A 26301-nucleotide genomic window follows, 5' to 3' on the forward strand; every position below is an offset into this window, starting at 1 on the left:
GACTCTCCAACGAGTGCTACGTGAGCTAGTCGCGCCTCTCCAACGAGTGCTGTATGAGCTAGTCCTGACTCTCCAAGTGCTGTATGAGCTAGTCCTGACTCTCCAAGTGCTGTATGAGCTAGTCCTGACTCTCCAAGTGCTGTATGAGCTAGTCCTGACTCTCCGAGTGCTGTATGAGCTAGTCCTGACTCTCCGAGTGCTGTATGAGCTAGTCTTGACTCTCCGAGTGCTGTATGAGCTAGTCCTGACTCTCCGAGTGCTGTATGAGCTAGTCCCGACTCTCCGAGTGCTGTATGAGCTAGTCCTGACTCTCCGAGTGCTGTATGAGCTAGTCTTGACTCTCCGAGTGCTGTATGAGCTAGTCCAGACTCTCCAATGAGCGCTGTATGAGCTAGTCGTGATTGTACCCCCTTCATTGTTTACCCAGATTCAGCGACTAGTGCCCCCTACTTTGCCAATGCAGCCCATCAGTCCAATTCACGTCTGACACCCTGGTTGCTAGGTATACACTGTCTAACAACGAGTCTTAAGGTTGTCAGGCAGGACTTCCCTAGCAACTAGTCTGTCGTTCATTACATAGCTCAAGGCTGAGGCAGATTATATCCGGTTGCATTTAATGGGTCTCCAAAATATCTGATAATGCGATGTGTAATCTATGAGCACAAAATACACACTTTACTATGAGAGACAATGCAACATGAATATTCAAGACACAAAAAAACAGGATGCCGCCGACAAATGAGAACATGAGTATAGTCTGTACCTTAAAGAACCCCGCCTCGGGCCCACACCTGTCATACACATTCCTGGATTTACCTATGGCCATGATAATGCCTTGCATGTTTGGGGTCATCATGACCTGCCACAGAGGATTCAAGTTTTAATGATCATCATATATTAGTGAAATAGATCATAAGCGTGCAGAAATAAAACACGGATAAGCGAGTGGCCGCATGCATCTATGGGTGACCGTTTGCTTGCAGTGCACCAGACAATGTTAATGGAGATGAATGAGAGAGGTGATTGGGGGGGCAAAATATCAATGGCAGTCGCAGCAGGCAGACACATGCAGTACAAGGCCCTCAGAGCATTAACCAGAAAATAAACGTAGAACATGACCATCCAGGAAGGAGAGGCAATAGTCTGACAATATGATTGTATGCAGTAAATATGGGGCAGATTTATAAAGTCCGTCTAAAAACAAACAAACAAAAAAATCTGTCTGTTGCCCACGGCAACTAAGGAACAGCTATCATTTTTCATCATCAGAATAGGAAATTAAAGTTGTGCCATGATTGGTTGCTATGGGCAACGAAGATCATTTCATAAATATCCCCCATTACAGTACATTTTTTCCCCAAAAGTTTTGCCATAGCAAAAACACTGCAAGCGCCAAAGTGGGATACACACCCAGCTGCACAATACTAGAATATGAGAGTTAACAAAAATGTAGGTCACTATAGTTTTTTGCTATTTAATAGGGGATCCATTCGTCCGTAAAACTCTTCCCCATCGTAAACAATTAGGGAAAGGATCATATTTCTAATATACACCTCATCCTTCAAGTGTTTCCACATAAAGAGATTTGAGGTATTTAGCGGCCAAAAATGCCGATCAGGGCTCCACAAACTGGCCGGTTTACTTTGGTGTGTTGATGGTTGGATCGTTCATTCGAGAGATCTGACTGATCTGAAAATTGATCAGTCAGATTCGGGCCAATCGTAGTCTCATCTGTAGGACCTACAAATCCTAAGCCACAGTGCAGAACGTAGACATGATATGGAAAAGAGGTTCCTCAAAAAAGTGCAAACCCCAACAATGGAGAGAGGCTAAATGGTTTCATGACTTTATTGATGGGTTCAGCTAGTAAAAACAAGTTCTCCCCTATCCTATGGGGTTCTGACCACTGGGACCAGCACTGATCTGCTTGACAGCTGCACTAATTCCCTACGGAGCTGTTGAGCTCTGCACTTGACCATTCCCGGCAGCCCCATAGAGAATGGATGAAGCAGCGGTCAGGAGTTCAACCCAACCAGCAGCCTTCTGATAATCTGTTCGGGTCCCAAAGCTCAGACCCCCCACCAATTAGTAAATTATCACCTGCCACATGTATAGGTGATAACTTGTTTTCACCAGGCAACCACTTTAAGATGCTTCAAATTATAAGGTGTTTTTAGAGGCGGTCCAGCTGATCAGTCAGGTCAAATAAAGCAGATGTAATTCGCCCAATGAAGGAGAACCATTTGAAAACAACATGTAATTTGAAGCTTCTTATTAAAGCTATCTATCCATCCATTTCTGGAGATTGTGCCAACTCCAAGAACTACCTCTTTTCCATATCTTCTGTCACTATTCACTATCGATCGCTACGAGCCTCCGTAAGATAGTTGGTCCAATGAAAACTACACTTCATCTTGATTGCACCAGTGGTTGTTTTGTCTATAGCACCACCCCGCTCGGGAATCACCTTCTTTTTTTTTTTTCTTTGGCAAAAACGGTATTTATTTTCCTAATGGTGTTGCCCTATGAAATGCCTCCTCTACTTGTGCAGGGTGAAATCTTCAAACTAGACATCTAAAACCGTGTGGACATAACTTTATATTATATCTAAACCGGCCAATAACAGAAGCAAGAACCACAACTACCGTAAAAAGTTCACAAAACTTTAGGCACAAATGTACAAATACGACTTCAGAATGTAAAATATAAGGGAAGATAATGGTAAATTAAATGTACCACACGTTGGATATTGTTCAATCACAACGGCATTGGAGGAAATGTCCAAGACTGGGTTTTTATACATAGATACGCCAAATTTATTCAATACGGTGCATGTTTGGGCTGTCCGTTTACCAGAAAATGTGATCTAGGCCATCTAGGAGCCGGTACATTGGAGTACATTTGATAAGTTGAAGTGTGCCATGGCCGACACAAAACCATTTTTTGCATCTTTCTTGAGATAAAAAATTGGAGTAGGGGGAATGATACAATTTCCCCCATATTATACTACCTCCAAATCACCCTCTATACCAATACTGTGTGAAGCCGATAGTGGTCGGTAGGGAAGTTGGGTGCATTCATATTCAAGCTGCAGACGTTGGGCCTTTAGCCACAAGACGGACAATCCATGTTCACTCAAGAGTGCAATCTTGATGGCCAAAGCAGGGGCTTACACACCACCCTGTCCCATCCTTGGCCCACACGACAGCTATATATTTTTTTACTTTATTCCCTCCCTCCCACACCCAGGTTTCTTACCTTCACACCAATGTCTAGCATTATTATTACTTTTTCCCCAGTTCTTGCCAAACACATTCCCTTCTCATGTCTTGGGAAACCGAACAGTGTTGTCCACGCTGGGACTTCTCATCACTTTTTTTCTAGAGATCTTTACACGCAATACCCATTGGTAATAATGGCAGGACTCGATGTGCATACATAATATTGCATGGCTTCTGAAGCCCTACTATTGTGCAGCGCTGAGGTCCTGGGTTCAAATCCCACCATGGACAACATCTGCGAGGAGTTTGTCTGTTCTCCCAGTGTTCCCGTAGGGTTTCTCCGTTCTCTGGTTTCCTCCCACACCCCAAAAACATATTGATAGGGAATCTAGCTTGTGAGCCCCAATGGGGACAGTGATGATAATGTCTGTAAAAGTGCTGCGGAATTAATGGCGCTATATAAGGGAGTCTGAACCCCAGAGATCTAAGATTCATTGTGGGTTGGAAAACGGAGACACAAACTGGTTATTGCACTGGTATTCTCTTGTGTAGGGTAGGAACAATTACACCAACATTAAAAAAGGAGAATGTTAATAATCATCACCCCAAGCAGAACCCAGTGTCCCTCGTTGGCATGATGCATGCACACAAACGTATTCCTAGCACCCACATGAGCAATGCCTGATGATTAGCAAATGCTGGTGCCATATTAGTTGAGATTTGGTTGGCATGCCACAGTGGAAGAGTGAGTCAAGCAGCAAAACAAAAAGCGCCAGGGGGAGGGAAGAGATGGCACAAAGGGGCGCCCTGCAGCCGAAATGAAATAATAAATGGTACCTCATCGTCATAACCCCCCTCCTCTGACTCAATAACAAAAGTGCCTATGTGAGGGATGGCCACCTCCACAACTCGCTGGCTAGGAGCTGTCGAGACTGGGGTGTTATCAGAGGGCTGCAGAGAAAGAGATTATGGGAATACAAAGTTAGCTATGTTAACATGTTCAGCGCAAAAACCCTTCCCCATTGTACACAGATTGAGACACTTGGCTCTTATGGACATATCACATACAATCGAAGGCACTGTGTATTACGTATGTTAGGATATTACCACTAAAAAGGTTGTAGAAAAATTTATTTCAGAATCAGCGCCACCACTTGACCACGGGCCGTGTTTGGTATTGCAGCTGGGTCATCATATTTCATGGAATGCAATGCCAAACACGGCCTGCGGGCTTTCTAACGTCAATTGGCATCTATTATTATTACGCCAGTAAATATGGAATTAAATAGAATTCTATAAATGAAATTAATCTGCACTTGGTCCAAAATTATTTAACTGTTTCGATCATCATCTACTTGAGAGGTACAACCAGACTTACCCAAATTTAATATCAATATATATATATATATATATATATATATATACAATGCTTTATCTTCCCAGTGAAAATGTAACATATAAATAGAATATAAGTATTCAATAAGTTTGTATAAATATGTATTTATACATAATTGTGAAATATTCGTGAAAATTTTTTATCATGTCCCTAATACAAGACTAATGGCAAAGCCAATCAAACAGCTCCCTATTCCTAGCTTCCTGGACAATTGTGAGTTTAAAGGGAACCTGTCACCCCGTTTTTTGAAGATGAGCTAAAAATAGCGTTAAATAGGGGCAGAGCTGGGCGTTACATTAGTGTCTTTGTGTGCCTTTATTACCCACCTATGCAGCTGAAATACCTTTGTAAAGTCGCCGTTTTCTGCTGTCACTCACGCTGGTCTGGTCCTATGGGCGTGGTGAATGCGCTGTTTCTGCCCCAGAATCCTGCTCATCATTCCGTTGGTGGCGTAGTGGTGTGCGCATGTCCAAAGAGAATATCCACTCTCCAGGAGATGAAAAACAGCGCGATCTGCGCTATTCAGCCGTTTACCGGTGAGCGCGGCCATCTTTCTGTGGCCGCGCGTGCGCAGATGGAGCGCTCTGCTGCCCGGGGCTTCAGGAAAATGGCCGCCGCGATCTCCATCTGCGCACGCGTGGAATCCCGCGGCCATTTTCCTGAAGCCCCAGGCAGCAGAGCGCTCCATCTGCACACGCGCGGCCACAGGAAAGATGGCCGCGCCCACCGGTAAACGGCTGAATAGCGCAGATCGCGCTCTTTTTCATCTCCTGGGCAGTGGATATTCTCTGTTGGACATGCGCACACCACTACGCCACCAACGTAATGATGAGCCTGATCTGGGGGAGAAACAGCGCTGCCACCACGCCCATATGACCAGACCAGCGTGAGTGACAGCAGAAAACGGCGACTTTACAAAGGTATTTCAGCAGCATAGGTGGGTAATAAAGGCACACAAAGACACTAATGTAACGCCCAGCTCTGCCCCTATTTAACGCTATTTTTAGCTCATCTTCAAAAAACGGGGTGACAGGTTCCCTTTAACTTCCCATCTCCAAGATCCTATCCTAAAATCTAGTAGGTGTAACAATAATATTATTAGCAAATACCTCCAATTAGAAATATAGTATAGTTCTTCTGATTCGCTATGTCACTTACCCCATGTGCAGAGCACTGTGTTAGCTTAGGTGTCCATGGTTACGACCACTAACCTATAACTGTCACTATATGAGTGGTCGTAACCATGGACACCTAACCTACGGCAATGCCCTGCACATGGGGTAAGCAACAGTGAATCAGAAGAACTACACATTTCTAACTGGTGATCATCATTATTATTACACCTACTACATATTGGGATGTGATCTTGGAGAAAGGAATATTCCTTTAAAGGTCAAATGTCCTTTTGGGTCAACAGAACAAATACATTTTCAGGTTTTCCATGTGCTTAGTCTTTAAGAGCAAAACTAAGAAGAAGTATCAGTCTGCTATTCTACAACACTGACCGGTCAGTATCTTCAGCAGGTTACGGAGAAGCCTGATGTTCTACAACACTGACCGGTCAGTATCTTCAGCAGGTTACAGAGAAGCCTGCTGTTCTACAACACTGACCGGTCAGTATCTTCAGCAGGTTACAGAGAAGCTTGCTGTTCTACAACACTGACCGGTCAGTAGCTTCAGCTGGTTACAGAGAAGCTTGATGTTCTACAACACTGACCGGTCAGTAGCTTCAGCTGGACAAAGAGAAGCCTGCTGTTCTACAACACTGACCGGTCAGTATCTTCAGCTGGTCAAAGAGAAGCCTGATGATCTACAACACTGACCGGTCAGTATCTTCAGCTGGTTATGGAGAAGCCTGCTGTTCTACAACACTGACCGGTCAGTAGCTTCAGCTGGTTACGGAATAGCCTGATGTTCTACAACACTGACCAGTCAGTATCTTCAGCTGGTTATGGAGAAGCCTGATGTTCTACAACACTGACTGGTCTGTATCTTCAGTTGGTTACAGAGAAGCTTGCTGTTCTACAACACTGACAGGTCAGTATCTCCAGCTGGTTATGGAGAAGCCTCCGGTTCTACAACACTGACCAGTCAGTATCTTCAGCTGGTTATGGAGAAGCCTGATGTTCTACAACACTGACCGGTCAGTATCTTCAGCTGGTTACAGAGAAGCTTGCTGTTCTACAACACTGACCGGTCAGTATCTCCAGCTGGTCAGGGAGAAACCTCCGGTTCTACAACACTGACCGGTCAGTATCTCCAGCTGGTTAGAGAGATGCCTGCATATACTGAGCGCTACAGATCAGTGACCACCAAGGCATTAAAAGGAAATACAGAAGTAAAAGGAAAACGATGAATGGTCCTCTAACCGTTTGCAGGACAGCCTCCGGACCTTTGTCTTCAGACTCCGTGACGGCCTGGGTGATTGCACTAGTGGTTTCTTCTTTTATCTCGGTAGTCAGCTCGGCTCTGGTGGGTTGCTCCATGTACTCAGGATCTTTCTGAGGGGCTAGGTAGGGGCACAAATGTACATGTAAATGTATGTCCTGATAATCTAAGTAACTGCAATCTCCATCAATTAGTATGACGGACTCCGCACATTATGCATTACAGGGAATTCATGGATTGTAATGGGCACCATGTAATATTTCATTAGGGGCACTACAGAGAAACTGAACACTTGTTTCCAGGTTCCCCTGCAGATTACAGCTGAATGATGGCAGGCTTTTCACTCGGTGATGTGTTTATTTCCCATACAAACTGCATACAATAAATAAATAGATTTCTTAGTCTTGATTAGACTGGTGTACTTACTCTGAAAACCTACATTAGAATAGTTGCTCATCAGTCCAAGTATATTTAATCTCTGCAGGACCACTTTGACAGAGAGCAGCAGATTGTACTGAGTGGTTGTAAGGAGTGCTGGAGAGGAAGTACACTGAGGAGCGGTCTACTTGGCTAGGTGGACAAAGATTAAGCCCTTCTGACAGTTTTCACAATAGTTCACCAGCCTCATCAGATCCAAGATCCACTCAATTTGTTTTATTGTGATTTTGTATCGAAAATCTGCTTTATCAAACCCTCTAATCAAATTAAAAAAATAAATATAAATATATATATTAAAAATAATAGTAGCACAACAGCTCCATAATTTCTATAGTGGCCGCGGCCGGGTACTACAGATGCACCCGCTAATTCAAATAAAGTTTCTTAATGGGACAGTCAATTCCTACATAAGAGAATTACATGGAAATGGACAGAAGCCTTCACAGTCAGATGGTTGAATAAGGAAGTAAGAAAGATTTACCAGGAATAAACATTGACTGCCTATTCAATGAGGCCTCCGATCTATAGGCGTTACCCCACTCAACAAGAATACTGTATAAAAAGTCGCAGTCTTACTGATCGTTGTGGTTTCTGTTGGTCGGATGAGCACAAATAACACATCAATAGCCAAACCAAAGGATAACCTACGGAAGACCGCTCACACACTTGTGACACGCTTGCTCTGTCTAGTCACTTGCTGCCATGTATAGATTATACAGGTTATAGGAACATTTGCTATCTAATATATAAATCTGAATGTGTGTGTGTGTGTGTGTGTGTGTGTATGTGTGTGTGTGTGTGTATGTGTGTGTATGTGTATGTGTGTGTGTGTATGTGTGTGTGTGTGTGTGTGTGTGTGTATGTGTGTGTATGTGTGTGTATGTGTGTGTATGTGTATGTGTGTGTGTATGTGTATATGTGTGTGTATGTGTATGTGTGTGTGTATGTGTGTGTGTGTATGTGTGTGTGTGTATGTGTATATGTGTGTGTGTGTGTATATATATGTGTGTGTGTGTGTATGTATATGTGTGTGTGTATATGTGTGTGTATATGTGTGTGTGTATGTCCGGGATTGGCATCTGCACCGTCGCAGCTACAGCCACAAAATTTTGCACAGTCACACGTCTGGACCCCGAGAGCGTCATAGGCTATGTTGTGAGGTGAAATTTTAACCCCGCGCGTTCCAATTCACCAAACAATTTTGCCCCTATCTACATAATGGGGAAAAAGTGAAAGGAAAAGTGTTGGAGGCAAATTAACAGCTGCCAGATGTGAACAAGGGGGACTTAAAGAGTGAGAGTGATGGCGCCAAAGAGTATATACTGTACAGTTGCTAAGATGGGGCCCCGATATGGGATACTCACCACACACGGGGATATGAACACACACAAAATGCGCCACACACTACCACGTGCTTGAACACATATACCACCTTCAGCACACATTTCACCACACATACACCAACCTCGCCACATAAAAGTCGAAACACAAAAGTCGCAGCTCAAAACTCGCCACACGGAAAAATTGCCACATGCACAAAAGTTGCAACACATGCAAAAGTTGCCTCACACAAAACTTGCACATACTCAAAACTCGCCACGCACACAACTTGCTGCACACAACTTGCTACACTAACCTGTCACATACAACTCGACACACAAAAAGTTGCTACACGCATGTCACCACACAAAACTCATCTCACAAAAGTCGCTACATGCATGTCGCCACACGCAACTCAACACACACAACTTGACACACGAAACTCGCCCTAAAACACACACAAGTCTGGTATTATCCTTCAAAAATAAAAATCTGATTAATAAGCAGACAAACTACAAGAGCAACAACTGTACCATATAGGAATCCGGCAGCTGTCAGTCACATGACCAGTCTATTATGTGTATGTGTGAGCTAATATATACTGCCAGGGGGGTGGGCTTACTGTTGGCTGGGGATTTATCAGGCTGCCAATTTAGCTTACAAATACTGAGGTAAAAATACTGACCAAATAACGTGTGAACGAGGTCTAATACAGGAGGAGATGACATACAGATATATACTATATACAGGAGGAGATGACACACAGGTATATACTATATACAGGAGAAGATGACACACAGGTATATACTATATACAGAAGGAGAGGACACACAGATATATACTATATACAGGAGGAGATGACACAGATATATACTATATACAGGAGGAGATGACATACAGGTACATACTATATACAGGAGGAGATGACACACAGGTATATACTATTTACAGGGGAGATGACACAGGTATATACTATATACAGGGGAGATGACACACGTATATACTATAGACAGGAGGAGATGACACAGGTATATACTACATACAGGAGGAGATGACATACAGGTATATACTATATACAGGAGGAGATGACACACAGATATATACTATATACAGGAGGAGATGACACACAGGTATATACTATATACAGGAGGAGATGACACACATATATACTATATACAGAAGGAGATGACACACAGATATATACTATATACAGGAGGAGATGACACACAGATATATACTATATACAGGGGAGATGACACACATATATACTATATACAGGAGGAGATGACACACAGATATATACTATATACAGGAGGAGATGACACACAGGTATATACTATATACAGGAGGCGATAACACACAGATATATACTATATACAGGAGGAGATGACACAGATATATACTATATACAGGAGGAGATGACACACAGGTATATACTATATACAGGAGGAGATAACACACAGATATATACTATATACAGGAGGAGATGACACAGATATATACTATATACAGGAGGAGATGACACACAGGTATATACTATATACAGGGGAGATGACACACAGGTATATACTATATACAGGAGATGACACGTATATACTATATACAGGGGAGATGACATACATATATATACTATATACAGGGGAGATGACACACAGGCATACACTATATGCAGGAGGAGATGACACACAGGTATATACTAGATACAGGAGATGACATACAGGTGTATACTATATATAAGGGAGATGACAAACATGTATATACTGAGGGGAAAATGAGAGGTGTGAGGTGAAAATGAAAAGGTGTGAGTGCAAAATGAGAGGAGTGAGGGAAAATAGTGGAGTGATCGGAAAATGACAGATGTGAGGTCGAAATGACAAGTGTTAGGGGGGAATGAGAGGAGTGAGGGGGAAAATAAGAGGAGTGAGGGGGAAAATGAGAGGTGTGAGGGAGAAAATGAGAGATGTGAGGGGGAAAATTAAAGATGTGAGGGGGAAAATTAAAGATGTGAGGGGGAAAACGAGAGGCATGATGGGAAAATAAGAGAAGTGAGGTGCTATAACTAACCACAGATATCAGATATTTACTATGCCCAGGCAACGCCGGGCTCTTCAGCTAGTTACAGAATAAAGTGACAGGCACAAAAGAAAAAGAAAAGAAAAAATAGCGACTGAGCTTAATATACCAGGAACTGAAGATGGAGTCGGCTTCAAAGTTTTCTGCGCAAGCAGCATCTTCTCTTGTTCAGCTTTCCGGAGCTGCTCCTTGTCCCATTCTTCAAGTTCCTTTTCAAATCTTCTGTTGTCTTCCTTGACAAATTCCTTTAAATCAGGGGGTAAGGTGTCCATCCCAGTAAGAACCTGACCCGTCTCCTTGTCGTACTCCTCTAGAATGGCAAAAATAAAAAAAAGGGATCTTTTAAGTGCAAAACCAGAAAATGGGATCATGTCCAGACATCCTGATACATATAGAATGTATGCCCGTAAAGCAGTGCATACCCCGAACACTGCGACAGCCTTTGGGGTATGCGCACTACTTTACGGGCATCCAATGTTTTGACTTACACTGATGTTATGTGCATACTATCTGGATTGGGTGCCATACATTCTATATGATTTATTGTGGCTTAGACTAGTACCATGGGTTCGGTCTATACAAAATTACTGGTTATGCCGGGGACTTACTGGTTTCTAAACTAGGGCCTTTGTTCTATTCTTGTGTTATTTTGTGATTTATTCTGTTAACAGTATTTATAATAAAATGTACTATTTTTAAACTTAAATTTTCTTTGTGTATGGAACTCCACTTTCTCTGCGTTTAAACAACTATCAATTGCGTATAGTGAAGGAAATAAGTATCCCTATCCCTTATGATCCCTTGCTGATTTTGTAAGTTTGCCCACTGACAGACATGAACAGTCTATGATTTTAAGGGTATATTATTTCCCTCACTGTACGTGACAATCAGTTCTTGGATGACTGGAATAGGAAAAAAAAATCCGACCTCGACCGGATGGGGTCAAATCTACCATAGAGCATGTTGGATCCTTTGTACTGCTGGGCGCTAATCTGCTTCCAGGAGGCTCTATTATGGTACAATTACAGGTTTTCTTTACTTTTCTGATGAACAGATTAGCATACAACATGCCTAATTTATCCCCCCCAAAAGGCATAAAATGCTTACTGAACACAGAAAATATCAGGAACTTTCTTGTGTCATTTTTTTCCAAATGTTTGTAGAACCAAGGCAAAACAGTGTCCTTAAGTTTGGGGCAGGATCATCCAATTGTCCACTTGCAGTGCGCGATGCGCAGTTTTACAGACCACGGGCAGATAAATGACTGGCGACCGGCAAACCTGTTAACACCTTGTTTGCACAGGCTGAGCGCTCTTTAGGTGCGAACTGAATAATCTGTAATAAGCTGCCACCATTCCAACAGCACAGGTCCTGTTACACAGAATAACGTGCTGGCAAGAATGACGATCTCTTGGGTGAGCCGAAAGTTCATTTCTCCCAATGATCAAATGCTCTGCCCCTTCGTGTGATCAGTAGCCTATTTCCACAGGACGATCTTGCAGCGTAAATGGACCTTTAGTAATCACGAAATTTAGACAAATAAATGATTACAGAATGAGTGTCCATAGGAATCCTCCTTCATGCTTATTGGCCCATGTAGATATGCAAGTTATAACCCTAAAGATTACCTTGTTCATTAGATAATTGGCTTGTTTATGCCAATATATATAAAAAAATCATTATTGGGAGCATATCGCCAGCGGTAACGAATATGCTGCCAACAAACTCATGCAGTAGAGGGAAATAATGATATTCTGTCTCCATTATGGTCTGTGGCCACATGTAGACAGATAAAGTGCCACTTGTTATATTCTTAAGGTGCATTTAGAAGTGGGTTCGCTTATGTGCAGTGACGGGCCTAAACTGGCGCTTCTAAATGCACTTTAAGAAAGTCCTCATGAGACTAGTAGTGTCTGTCCTCACGCCAACTCTTTGCAACAAGTGCTTACAGTTCAGCAAGTCATCAGTCACCTGGTGTAAAGTCCCTTTAGGACCGATATACTCTTCTCAACTTTATCCCTGACATGACTGATGAGTTCCTTGGCTTTACTCTTCTCCACAACTTTATCCCTGACCTGCCTGGTGTGTTCCTTGGCTTTACTCTTCTCCACAACTTTATCCCTGAACTGCCTGGTGTGTTCCTTGGCTTTACTCTTCTCCACAACTTTATCCCTGACCTGTCTGATGTGTTCCTTGATTTTCATGATGCTGTTTGATCATTAATGTTCTCAAACAAACCTCTGAAGCCTTCACAGAACCGCTGTGAGCTGTGATTATACTGCGCATAAATTACACAAAGGTGGTCTAAATATACCAGTTATGTGACATCTGGAGGCAATTGGTGGCTTACGATTTTATTTAGGGGTATCAGACTACAAGGGGCTCTATAAAAAAAGGCATGTCACGACTTTCAGATTTATATTTTTAAAACAATTCAAAAACCATGTATCATTTTTCCTTTACCCTTCACAAATACTTGCTAGGATGTGTTGGTATATCACATAAAATCCCAATACAACAGACTTACGTTTCTGAGTATAATATGAAAAAATTTGGAAAAGTTCACTGGGTATGAATACTTTTTCAAGGAACTGTATAGTTTGCAGTCTGACATCTGGTGACAGCTCCGCTTTAAATCCAGCTCACTACAAAATAACATCTGAAAACTATGATGACAAAACGTGTAATCCCGGCCTAAATGAATTTATGCCAACTTTACTGGCATTTGTCCATCTCCAACACTGGCTCCAGAAGTATGGCATTCTCTGTAATAAAACTTATGTGCGGTATGTACCTCTATCAGTTTAATTCTTCTTGATTTTTGCCTGTATATCCCTGTAACTATAAGGCTATGTTCACACGTTCAGGATTTCCATCCTTTTTTTTTCCTGACTGAATCTGCAGGTCTCTGCAGAAAACGCAGGTGCGTTTTTTGGTGCGTTTTTGGTGCGTTTTTTGGTGCGTTTTTTAGTGCGGTTTTTTGTGCGTTTTGTATGCAGTTTTCTCTGCAAATTGTCTGTGTTTGACACAAATAAAGCTTTAACTGCAGTGGGGGAAAAAAAAAAAAGAAATGATGTCATTTCCTTGGCCAACCCTTTTCTTCTTCCATCCTCCATTTTGGGACTAAACACCAAAATGAGTGGACGTGTTTTGAATGACAGCGCTCCGCGTTTTGCGCCGCATGCGTCACTGCAGCGCACGCATCCGGGCGCAGAGGACGCAGCAAGTTGCATTTTTGCTGCGTCCAAAATCAATCAAAAAAAGGACGCATGCGGCGCAAAACGCAGCGTTGTGCATGCGTTTTGCTGCGTTTTACTTTGCGTTGTGTGTTGCGGCGCCGACGCTGCGGCGCACAACGCAAATCTGAACATAGCCTAAGTGCCACGTATTTCAGTGCCACGTGCCACGTATTTAAGTGCCACGTATTTAAGTGCCACGTGCCACGTATTTCAGTGCCACGTATTTCAGTGCCACGTATTTCAGTGCCACGTATCACGTATTTAAGTGCCACGTGCCACGTATTTTAGTGCCACGTGCCACGTATTTAAGTGCCACGTGCCACGTATCTCAGTGCCACGTGCCACGTATTTAAGTGCCACGTGCCACGTATTTAAGTGCCACGTGCCACGTATTTCAGTGCCACGTGCCACGTATTTAAGTGCCACGTGCCACATATTTCAGTGCCACGTGCCACGTATTTCAGTGCCACGTGCCACGTATTTAAGTGCCACGTGCCACGTATCTCAGTGCCACGTGCCACGTATTTAAGTGCCACGTGCCACATATTTAAGTGCCACGTGCCACGTATTTCAGTGCCACGTGCCACGTATTTCAGTGCCACGTGCCACGTATTTAAGTGCCACGTGCCACATATTTCAGTGCCACGTGCCACGTATTTCAGTGCCACGTGCCACGTATCACGTATTTCAGTGCCACGTATTTAAGTGCCACGTGCCACGTATTTAAGTGACACGTATCATGTATTTAAGTGACACGTATCACGTATAAGTGACACGTGTCACGTATTTAAGTGACACGTATCACGTATAAGTGACACGTGTCACGTATTTAAGTGCCACGTATTTAAGTGCCACGTATCCCACGAAGATTTTCCATGGAGAACAGACACATCCAGAGATATGTCTGCTCTCCACGGATGCAGCAACACACTGACAGGAGCCATAGTTCCTGTCGGTGTGTCACTGCGCATGCGCGAGCGAGTTTACCGGCGGTCATTGACCCCGGCACTCTCGCTTAACGGCAGTGCTGCGTGGGAAAGTTCAACGCAGCTGTACTGCTGTTAACCGAGACGCCGGAGTCATTGAACTCCGGAACAGTACGCGACACACTGCTAGGAGCTTCGCTCCTGGCAGTGTATCGCCGGAGAGCAGCCGATCGGCATGGGACACTCGTTTTATGGATTCTGCGGACAGGGAGTATGGATTTGGTTTATTATTTTGCGATTTTTTCCTGGAGGATCGAGGGCTTCGCCTACAAGTGTGGTGTATGGTGAGTATATACTGTGTTATGTGTTGTATGTACTGTACTGTGTGTCATGTATGTGTATTGTGTGTAGGTGTTTGGTGTAACTTTACCATTGTGCTAAGTCGCCGGACACAGGGACAACTCTCCCATCCTAATACCGGATGGGAGTAGTAGTCCATACGGCGACTTAGCACAATGGTGGCACTAGCGTCGCATGGGGACACGCACACACACACGCATACACACACACACAGACACACACACACGCATACACACACACATACACACACACACAGACACACATACCAAATCAATCAAACGGCCGACACGATCCCCATGCGCCGGTATGCCACCATGTCTCTCCGCCCACGCACTTCCGGCCCCGCACTTCCGCCGGCTTCCCCGCACTTCCGGCTGCAGCGGTTCTGCACAACAAACCGCAGTAAAACCCGCAGATATATTTTTGATCTGCGGGTTTTACTGCGATTTTGACCTCACAATGGAGGTCTATGGGTGCAGAACCGCTGCGGTTCAGGAAGAAGAATTGACATGCTCCTTCTTTTTTCCGGGAGCTATTCAGCACGGCTTTTTTTTTAAATTTCCGGACCATGTGCACAGTGTGTCCTGTTTTCCATAGGGTACAGTGTACTGTACCCTGCATGGAAAACAGCTGCGGAACCGCAGCGGCAAAACCGCCGCGGTTCCGCGGTAAAAAACGCACTGTGTGAACATGGCCTAAAGCATGAACACGGCAGATATATGCAGAAATTCCTGGAAAAACCTGTGACCATGACATTATGGGAAGCTCCTATAACAAAGAGGGCATCTGAAGAAGACATGATAAGTTTTGTTCCTTCTTTGAATAGCCTTAAAAGGGGTTGTCTTTTTCAAGAAAACTTTATGCCATTTCCTGTGAGTTATTAATAAAAATAAAAATCGCCCTGGATTTTCCACCGCTGTCTCAGCCAGTGCTAGACCTGGCAAGGGTAAATAGTAATACCATGTTCGTTTATAGTCATCACAGTATATGGCAAAAACATTTCTACGTGTATAAGCTCAGCCATTAAAGGAATTATCATTAGTCAAGGGATCTCTACCACATAGGAGTTTCCCCTTTGGTTTACTGGATGAGTTGACTCGTGGTGACACTACTGATTGCACAACCACTTTACACCAGAGGAATTCTGAAGATCAACACTCCAATGCTTCTCCACGGTCAGAAGATAAGCCCCTCATTCTCACAGGTGGGCCATGTATCTCTACTTTCGTGGTACTGTAACCATCCTCTCGCAATGGACCAGGGGTGTCGGGAACACCTAGTGCCACTGCTTTCTAAAATGCCACGTATCAATAGACAACCCTGGCACAATAACATCACTAAAAAGCTCCGGCAAGTGTCCAGGGTTGCAGAGCGGCATTGGAAAAAACACATTCGCAAGATGGCTTCATTGCATTGAAACAGGAAACACTCACTTTCAAATCTGCTCTCACCTCTACTAAACAGGCCTACTTCACAACCCTCGTATCTACCCTATCCTACAACCACAAACAGTTATTCAAAACCTTTAACACCCTCCTCCACCCCGCACTGCCCCCTCCAACCTCCCTCATCTCTGCTGAGGACTTTGCCACACACTTTAAAAATAAGATCGACCAAACAAGGCAAGTCTTCATTGTTCGACCACCTCAACCCCTTTGTATACCAGACCAATGCCCAAACCCCATAACCTCCCTATCCAACATCACTGAAGGAGGGCTTAATTGTCTCTTCAAATCGCACCTCACCACCTGTGCGCTCGACCCCATCTCATCCCCAACCTCACCACCACACTTATCCCATCTCTAACCCATCTCTTCAACCTATCAATAACTTCTGGCACCTTCCCTTCTGCTTTCAAACATGCCACAATCACGCCTATCCTTAAAAAGCCAAGCCTCGATCCAACAGCTATGTCCAGCTATCGCCCAATGTCGCTGCCCCCATACGCTTCCAAACTCCTGGAGCAGCACGTCCATGCTGAACTTTCCTCCCACCTCTCATCCAACTTGCTCTTTGACAATCTACATTCTGGTTTCTGCCCCCATCACTCAACTGAGACAGCACTGACCAATATTACTAACAACCTACTTACAGCCAAAGCTAACGGACAGTACTCTATACTACTCCTTCTAGACCTGTCCTCTGCTTTCGACACAGTTGACCACTGCCTCCTACTACAGATCCTCTCCTCCTTTGGCATCAAAGACCTCGCCCTATCCTGGATCTCCTCATAGCTTTGCAACAGCACTTTCAGTGTCTCCCACTCCCACACTACCTCCTCATCCCACCCTCTCTCTGTTGGAGTCCCCCAAGGCTCTGTTCTAGGACCCCTACTCTTCTCAGTCTATACACTTGGCTTGGGACAACTCATAAAGTCCCATGGAATCCAGTACCACCTTTATGCTGATGACACGCAGATCTACCTCTCTGGCCCAGACGTCACCTCTCTGCTGTCCAGAATCCCGGAGTGTATCAGCCATATACTCCTCCCCCTCTCGTTCCTCAAACTCATCGTGGACAAATCTGAACTCATCATCTTTCCTCCATCTCATAGATCTTCCTGTCCTGACCTATCGCAATTAACGACATCACGCTCTCCCCCGTACCGGAAGTCCGCTGCCTCGGAGTAACCCTTGACTCTGCCCTATCCTTCAAACCGCACATCCAAGCTTTTTCCACCTCCTGTTGCCTCCAGCTCAAAAATATCTCCTCGACCATCAATCTACTAAAATGCTTGTGCATGCCCTCATCATCTCCAGCCTCGACTACTGCAACATCCTTTTCTGTGGCCTCCCTGCTAACACCCTTGCACCTCTCCAGTCTATCCTTAACTCTGCTGCCCGACTAATTCATCTCTCTCCTCGCTACTCCTCCGCTTCCCCCCTCTGCAAATCTCTTCACTGGCTCCCATTCCCTCAGCGTATCCAGTTCAAATGACTAATACTGACCTACAAAGCCATCCATAACCTGTCTCCTCCATATATCTCTGAACTAATCTCCCGATATCTTCCCTTTAAGTAATCTCCAGTCCTCCCAAGACCTCCTTCTCTCCTCCACAGTTTTTCGCTCCTCATCCAATCGGCTCCAAGACTTCTCCCGAATATCCCCCATCCTCTGGAACTCTCTGCCCCAACACGTCCGACTTTCAACCACATTCGGATCCTTTAGACGGAACCTGAAAACTCATCTCTTCAGGAAAGCCTACAGCCTGCACTGACCCTGCTGCCTCCTCACCACTACCGGAGCCACCGCCTCACCAACACCGGAGCTCCTACAACCCTCAACCTATTGTCTCCATCACCACCATCCTGTAGAATGTAAGCCCCCAAGGGCAAGGTCCTCCCCTCTCTGTATCAGTCTGTAATTGTTAGTTTGCTTACTGTAAGTGATATCTGTAATTTTTATGTAACCCCTACTCATGTACAGCACCATGGAATCCACACTAACACTATAGTAAAAATGTCTGACCACTTCTCCATAGACTGCTCATAGGAGTGGTGATCGAAAATCTGCATTACTGCTCCATCCACATATCTCATCTGCATTGACACAGGGCATCTTGGGACCCAATTTTTGAGGATCAGCGGGGGATGCACAGGCACGACCACTGAGCGATCTGTAACATTGTTCTGTGCTCTTAGGGTGCCATTGTTCTCACCAACACAGATGCATTTTACAATTGATGATGAGCTGTCGAGAATGATGAACCAAAAGATCATTTCACTGGATGAAAGCGCATTTTACAAACCGGTTGCATTGTGCTATTTAATTGCAGATATAGGGTCAAATAGTGTTAAAATTTTGCATGGCCACCTTACTATAATCAAAGCTACCAGGACGAAAGTTTTATACTCTCATGCTCACTTCCAGTCATATAGGCATGCGCGGAGCGATTACAGTGATCGTTCACAATACTCTATCGCAATTGTGCAGAGCGAGATGTCAATCACTGAGCCAGGGAGCGATGGCAGCCGCTGCTCACAGACTAGTGAGCAATGACTGTTAGCGCTACGCCCATATGACTGGAACTGAGCGGCCCCCCGGATACACGTTCATTTTCTCCCAGCAGCAGTTCTGGCAGTAAGATGGCCAGGCAGTATATAAATGCTCTTTACCTTCAGACTGACCCTATATCTGCAGGTTTATAGTGTTTTTTGCACGACAGGTTCCCTTTTAGACACAGTCTTGATCCACATCCAGTTGTGTTCATCGGCTATAATCACCTTGTATCAGATGCTGCTCCCCATCATTGATGTACATCAGACAATAGGCGCTGGCATTCCTATAACCGCCAAAGGAATCGCGCTCCAGCTCCTCCCACGAGGATTTCGTCACAGAGATGTCGTTATATTTCATCCACCGCTTTTCATTGTGATCAAAAATATACGCCCAGTAATGACCGGCGTTCGCTTGTCCTTCATGAACCAACACCGCGTGCAACCGGTACGGGACCTAGGGAGGGGAGAGAAAAATGAAACGATTTTACCGATTTTGGGTTAAAAAAAAAAAAATAGAACAAAAATATACAACTGGCAAGATATGGCTGCTATCACACTGATCATGGAGGATTCAATCATTGCTTATGTTACTGTTATAGGGGAATGGTGACCTGGCCTTTATGGAATCTGAAAGTCGCATGGGCCTACGCCTCTTGCCTAAATCAGTGAATTAGGTTCCTCGGGATTTGTGTAGGATGTTAATCTCTGAAGATGATTCCTCTATAGCCGCACACTTCTAGAGGAGACAGACTTACAGTGTAGACAAGGAAGGATTCAGTCCATGTAAAACAAGTTGGATTTTACCGAAGAACTTTATAGAACTATTATACAGAGGATGGCAGGCACATGACATGTTCATTACATCTTCTGTATACATACACTGTGTTCCAAATTATTATGCAGAAAGAGTTTAGGAGTGATAAGGTTAGAATTTTTTTGTTTGTAATTTAAACTCATTGATGGTGATGTGTGTCAGGGCTCTTTATATCACTGAAAGCAATTGCAGATTAGTTTGGCAGGTGTGTCCAAATAAAGGCAAGACTACTTAAGAAGGCTGTTCCACATTATTACGCAGCCTACATTTTTTGCCAAAATGGGAAAGAAAAAGATGTGTCGGCTGCTGAGAAGCAACAAATTGTGGAGTATTTAGGTCAAGGCATGACTACAATCAACATTGCCAAGACACTTCATCGTGATAAGGAAAAATTGAGGACTCTTTCCAACAGGCAATTGCGTAAGGTTAAAAGAGCAGCTGCAAAAATGCCTTGTCATAGCAGCAGACAAGTTTTTGAAGCTGCTGGTGCCTCCAACGTCCCCAGAACAACAAGATGCAGGGTCCTTCAGAGGTTTGTAGCTGTGCGTAAGCCATCCTGTCGACCACCTCTATCCACTGCACACAAGCAGAAACGGCTCCAGTTACATAGTTACATGGCTGGTTGATGGACACTCCATAAAAACACGGTTAAGGCGCCAACAAGGAGGAGGTGGAGTAATGTTTTGGGCTGGAATCATGGGGAGAGAGATTGTCGGCCCCTTTATGATCCCTGAAGGGGTAAACATGGACTCCATAATCTATGTGGAGTTTCTAAAACAACCCCTCCTGCCATGGTTCAAGAGGAAGAACCGTGCTTTCCACAGCAAGATCATTTTCATGCATGATAATGCACCGTCTCATGCTGCAAAAAACACATCTGCATCTCTGGCTGCTATGGGCATAAAAGAGGACAAACTTATGGTGTGGCCACCATCTTCCCCTGACCTCAACCCCATTGAGAACCTCTGGAGCATCATCAAAAGGAGTGTCTATGATGGCGGGAGGCAGTTCACATCTAAGCAACAGCTCTGGGAGGGGATTCTGTCCACATGCAAAACAACTGAAGCAGAAACCATCCAAAAACTGACAAATTCAATGGACGAGAGAGTTCAGAAGCTTCTTTCCAACAAGGGGTCCTACGTGCAAATGTAACATCACCTAGAATAAAGTTTTCACTTGAAAACTGTTTGATTTCATTTTGTAATAAGCCGATAATGCTTATAACTTCACAATTGACCATTTTTTTGTTCAAAATAAAATAAAAAAGGTTGAAAACTCTGCTGTGCATAATAATTTGGAACATGCATTTTGAGTGTTTATTTTTTTTTAAAAGATACTGTTTTCATAGGCAGTTTGTTCCAAAACAGTGCAATTATACTAGAATAGTAAATGACTGGAAAAAAACAATGACTGCAATTCAGATAGGTAATTTAGAGAAAATAGGAGGAAATATTATTTGCATAATAATTTGGAACACAGTGTATATACATACAAACATGTATAAATAAATGTATATTTTTTTTGTCAACTTTTACATTTAAAAAATTACAAACAGGAAAATCATCCGATGCAAAAGTTTGGACACCCTTGGAGATTTGTGTGCTCAGCTAACTTTGACCAATGTTTCTGGCCTTAATTAGCATCTTAGGGTTATGGCTTGTTCACCATCATTAGGAGAGGTCAGGTGATGCAAATTTCCCAGCTTTATAAAACTCAGCTTCTTCTAACCGTGTGCCAAAAAACAGCAGCCATGGATTCTTCCAATTTTGGGGGCCCACAAAACAGAAGGCTATGAGAAGATAGCACGGCGTTATCAGGTTGCCCTTTCCTCAGTTCAAAATGTAATTAAGAAATGGCAGTTAACAGGAACAGTGGCGGTCAAGATAAGGTCTGAAAGACCAAGCAAAATTTCAGTGAGTGCAGCTCATAGGATTGCTAGAGAGGCAAATCAGAACACCCACTTTACTGCAAAAGACCTTCAGAAACATTTAGCAGACTCTAGAATTGTGGAACTTTGTTCTACTGTTCAGAGACTGTACAAATATGGCCTTCATGGAAGAGTCATCAGAAGAAAACCTCTCCTGCGTCCTCACCACAAAATTCAGCGTCAGAAGTATGCAAAAATACATCTAAAAAGCCTGATGCATATTGGAAAGTCCTGTATACTGATGAGGTTAAAATAGAACTCTTTGGCCACAATGATCAAAGCTATGGGTGGAGAAAAAAGGGCACAGAATTTCAGGAAAAGAACATCTCGCCATCCATTAAGCATGGGGGTGGATCAATCATGCTTTGGGGCTGTGCTGCAGCCAATGACACAGAGAACATTTCAAGGGTAGAAGGAATAATGTATTCAATAAACATAAGACCATGTGAAAAAAGCTGAAGTTGAAAAGAGGATGGCTCGAATTAGTGATGAGCGAGCGTGCTCAGATAAGGTTATCAGAGCATGTTTTGTGTCTTTGGAGTGCTCAAAAAATACAAGTCCCCCGCGCCATCATGTGTCGCGACCGTTTGACAGCCGCAACACATGCAGGGTTTGCCTAACAGGCAATCAATGCATGTGTTGCGGGATGTTATAAAACCTTACCTGAGCACGTTCGCTCATCACTAATAATGATCCAAAACACACGTCAAAATCCACAAAAGACTACCTCAAAAGGCGCAAGCTGGAGGTTTTACAATGGCCCTCACAGTCCTCTGATCTGAACATCACTGAAAATTTGTGGCTAGATCTCCAAATAGCATCTCCAGTCCTGTGAGCTCATCAAAATCAAGTCAATGACATATGAGCTCGGCGTATAGAGGGGGAGTTCAGGGCTTATATGGAGGTCTATAGACTACAGTAAGAGAGCAGATAAAGGTGGTGGCTTTAGTTTAGAATGGGAAAACCTGGTGCCATGTTCCCGTTAAGAAGATGACCTCTTTACTGCTCAGCTCAGACCACAGACCAAGGTAAGATGTCTCTTTGACATAACAAGCAATGCACACTTGACATAAAATATTAGACTGTGGGATATAAAAAGTTGTACAGGGCTTGTGGTTATGTAGATGGCTACACGCGCACACGTACATATTGCTCTGTAGGAAATTATAACTTACTTGTGTCATCATCTTGTCCGAATACATAAGTTCTATGGTCCGGTGTATTCTACCTATGCTGTCCTGCAAGTCTGAAAACACAAGGTGAACACAGAACACATAAATAAAGGCAGATTTACAGCTCATAATGAAGGCAGTAAGTTTACAATGTTACTAGTGCACACAGTTTATCATCATGAAACAATTCTGTGATATGTAGCAGAGATTATGTTAGAGAGTATAAAGAAATACAGCCCATCCACAGGACCGACGTGAAGCCCTCCTAACCCGCTTGGGCACATCAGCTGAAGAATGAATGGCCGCAATCGTACATGGCGCTTATCATTCATATCACACTGAATTTTTTTTTTGCAGAGGGTTGAATACTTTTGCCAGATGTCTTATGTGAAATAAAGCAGAAATCATTAGGGCCCGAGATTTTTATTTCTAGCAGTTATCGAATATAAAAAGTCATAAATAAGTAGTTGTTGGATAGCGAGGTCGTCACTTATGGGTTATAGAAAATAGACTTGGTCAGAAAAAAACCCACCTTATTTGATCGACCTTCATTTTCCTTAAAAGCAGCCCTTGACTAGTGATCTAACCACTGTGGCTTGTATATTTAGCCCATGATATTTGCTAATGTAAAGGCCCCCATACCTCTCGTATCAGTTTCCACTTCGGTCCTCCATCGATGCAAACAGCCCTCTAGTACGGTCAGCTCCTCGTCAGTTATGTGCCGCGGTGCAGGGTGCATAGGTAAATCCGGAGGGATTCGGGACTGCGTGAAAGGTTTGTGAATGACAGTGCGCTGGCTGGCTTGTGTCTCACCGGATGAAGACGACCCCTGATGTTCCATTGTGCTGGAAAGGTGCAAATTGTTGATTATAGAGTGTGGAACCCAGCATTTAAGTAGGTGAAAGAGAAATTAATTCAATCTTTAAAACTTCCCATTCAAGAGCATATTTAAAAAAAAAAAAAAAAATTGTCTGTATTCCAAACCCTAATGTGTCAACACATGGTGGAATATAAGATAAATATGGAAGAATCGCACCAAATATTAGCAGACCACCCAAGCTGTTCCAAAACAATGATCCTCAGATTAGGGGAAGGCAGTCATCCTATATGTTACCCATAGTCCAAAAATTTCCCATCTTTCACTTCTGACGCATTTTCTCAAGAGCTATTTGATTCATCAGGGGAGAAGAAGAATATTGCGCAGCCTAGTGCCTGTCTCATTTGCACACAGATTCTCATAGTAGTGAGTGATCCCATAGTTACAGAGTCCAATTGCTACTACAAACTATACAAGATGATGAAGGACTGCCAATGATCCAGCTTAGCATACAATTCAGGCACTGATGTACTAGAGGGGTTTAATGCATTTCAATCGTGAAAGCATCAGTAAGGTCATAGTAGGAGGTTTGTCTCAATATACACTGCTCAAAAAAATAAAGGGAACACTCAAATAACATCCTAGATCTGAATGAATGAAATATTCTCATTGAATACTTTGTTCTGACAACAAAATCACACAAAAATCAATGGAAATCAAATTTATTAACCAATGGAGGCCTGGATTTGGAACAATACTCAAAATCAAAGTGGAAAATCAAATTACAGGCTGATCCAACTTCAGTGGAAATGCCTCAAAACAAGGAAATTATGCTCAGTAGTGTGTGTGGCCTCCACGTGCCTGTATGATCTCCCTACGCCTGGGCATGCTCCTGATAAGGCGGCGGATGGTCTCCTGAGGGATCTCTTCCCAGACCTGGGCTAAAGCAGCCGCCAACTCCTGGACAGTCTGTGATGCAACGTGACGTTGGTGGATGGTGCGAGACATGATGTCCATGATGTGTTCAATCGGATTCAGGTCAGGGGAACAGGCGGGCCAGTCCATAGCTTCAATGCCTTTATCTTGCAGGAACTGCTGACACACTCCAGCCACATGAGGTCTGGCAGTGTCCTGCATTAGGAGGAACCCAGGGCCAACTGCACCAGAATATGGTCTCACAAGGGGTCTAAGGATCTCATCTCGGTACATAATGGCAGTCAGGCTACCTCTGGTGAGCACATGGAGGGCTGTGCAGCCCTCCAAAAAAATGCCACCCCACCCCATTACTGACCCACTGCCAAACCGGTCATGCTGAAGGATGTTGCAGGCAGCAGATCGCTCTCCACGGCATCTCCAGACTCTGTCACATGTGTTCAGTGTGAACCTGCTTTCATCTGTGAAGAGCACAGGGCGCCAGTGGTGAGTTTGCCAATCCTGGTGTTCTGTGGCAATTTCCAAGGGTCCTGCACGGTGTTGGGCTGTGAGCACAACCCCCATCTGTGGACGTCGGGCACTCAGACCAGCCTCATGGAGTCAGTTTCTAACCATTTGTGCAGACACATGCACATTTGTGGCCTGCTGGAGGTCATTTTGCAGGGCTCTGGCAGTGCTCCTCCTGTTCCTCCTTGCACAAAGACTGAGTTAGCGGTCCTGCTGCTGGGTTGATTGTTGCCCTCCTACGGCTCCCTCCACATCTCCTGGTGTACTGGCCTGTCTCCTGGTAGCACCTCCAGCCTCTGGAAACTACGCTGACAGACACCGCAAACCTCCTTGCCATAGCTCGCATTGATGTGCCATCCTGGATGAGCTGCACTACCTGAACCACTTGTGTGGGTTGTAGAGTCCGTCTCATGCTACCACAAGTGTGAAAGCACAACCAACATTCAGTGATCAAAACCAGCCAGAAAGCATTGGTGCTGAGATGTGGTCTGTGGTCCCCACCTGCAGAACCACTCCTTTATTGAGGGTGTCTTGATAATTGCCAATAATTTCCATCTGTTGTCTATTCCATTTCCACAACAGCATGTGAAATTGATTGTCCAACAGTGTTGCTTCCTAAGTGGACAGTTTGGTTTCACAGAAGTTTGATTTACTTGGGAGTTATATTATGTTTAAGTGTTCCCTTTATTTTTTTGAGCAGCGTATATATAGGAGTCATTTAGGACGTTTGTATTAACAAGAACAGAGAACAAAAAGTGGCTCTTTCTGATTA

The 26301-nt window shown here is 43.9% G+C and overlaps 1 protein-coding gene across 2 annotated transcripts in view; it reads right to left on the bottom strand.

Annotated features, from left to right (window-relative positions):
* The window catches only part of USP25 (ubiquitin specific peptidase 25), a 104904-nt gene that overhangs the window by 15273 nt on the left and 63330 nt on the right, over window positions 1-26301 (bottom strand). Inside the window, exons 14-20 of one of the 2 annotated variants that reach the window (XM_077294033.1) lie at window positions 23915-24117; window positions 23276-23346; window positions 19585-19813; window positions 10946-11146; window positions 6987-7126; window positions 4059-4172; window positions 764-859 (exon numbers count right to left, since the gene is read on the bottom strand). In XM_077294033.1, coding sequence (XP_077150148.1) covers window positions 764-859; window positions 4059-4172; window positions 6987-7126; window positions 10946-11146; window positions 19585-19813; window positions 23276-23346; window positions 23915-24117 — 1054 coding nt within the window. The remainder of the gene's footprint in view (window positions 1-763; window positions 860-4058; window positions 4173-6986; window positions 7127-10945; window positions 11147-19584; window positions 19814-23275; window positions 23347-23914; window positions 24118-26301) is intronic. The other variant, XM_077294032.1, reaches the window with a different exon arrangement.

The sequence above is a fragment of the Ranitomeya variabilis genome, chromosome 3 (genome assembly GCF_051348905.1).
Source record: "Ranitomeya variabilis isolate aRanVar5 chromosome 3, aRanVar5.hap1, whole genome shotgun sequence".
Classification (NCBI taxonomy): Eukaryota; Metazoa; Chordata; class Amphibia; order Anura; family Dendrobatidae; genus Ranitomeya; species Ranitomeya variabilis.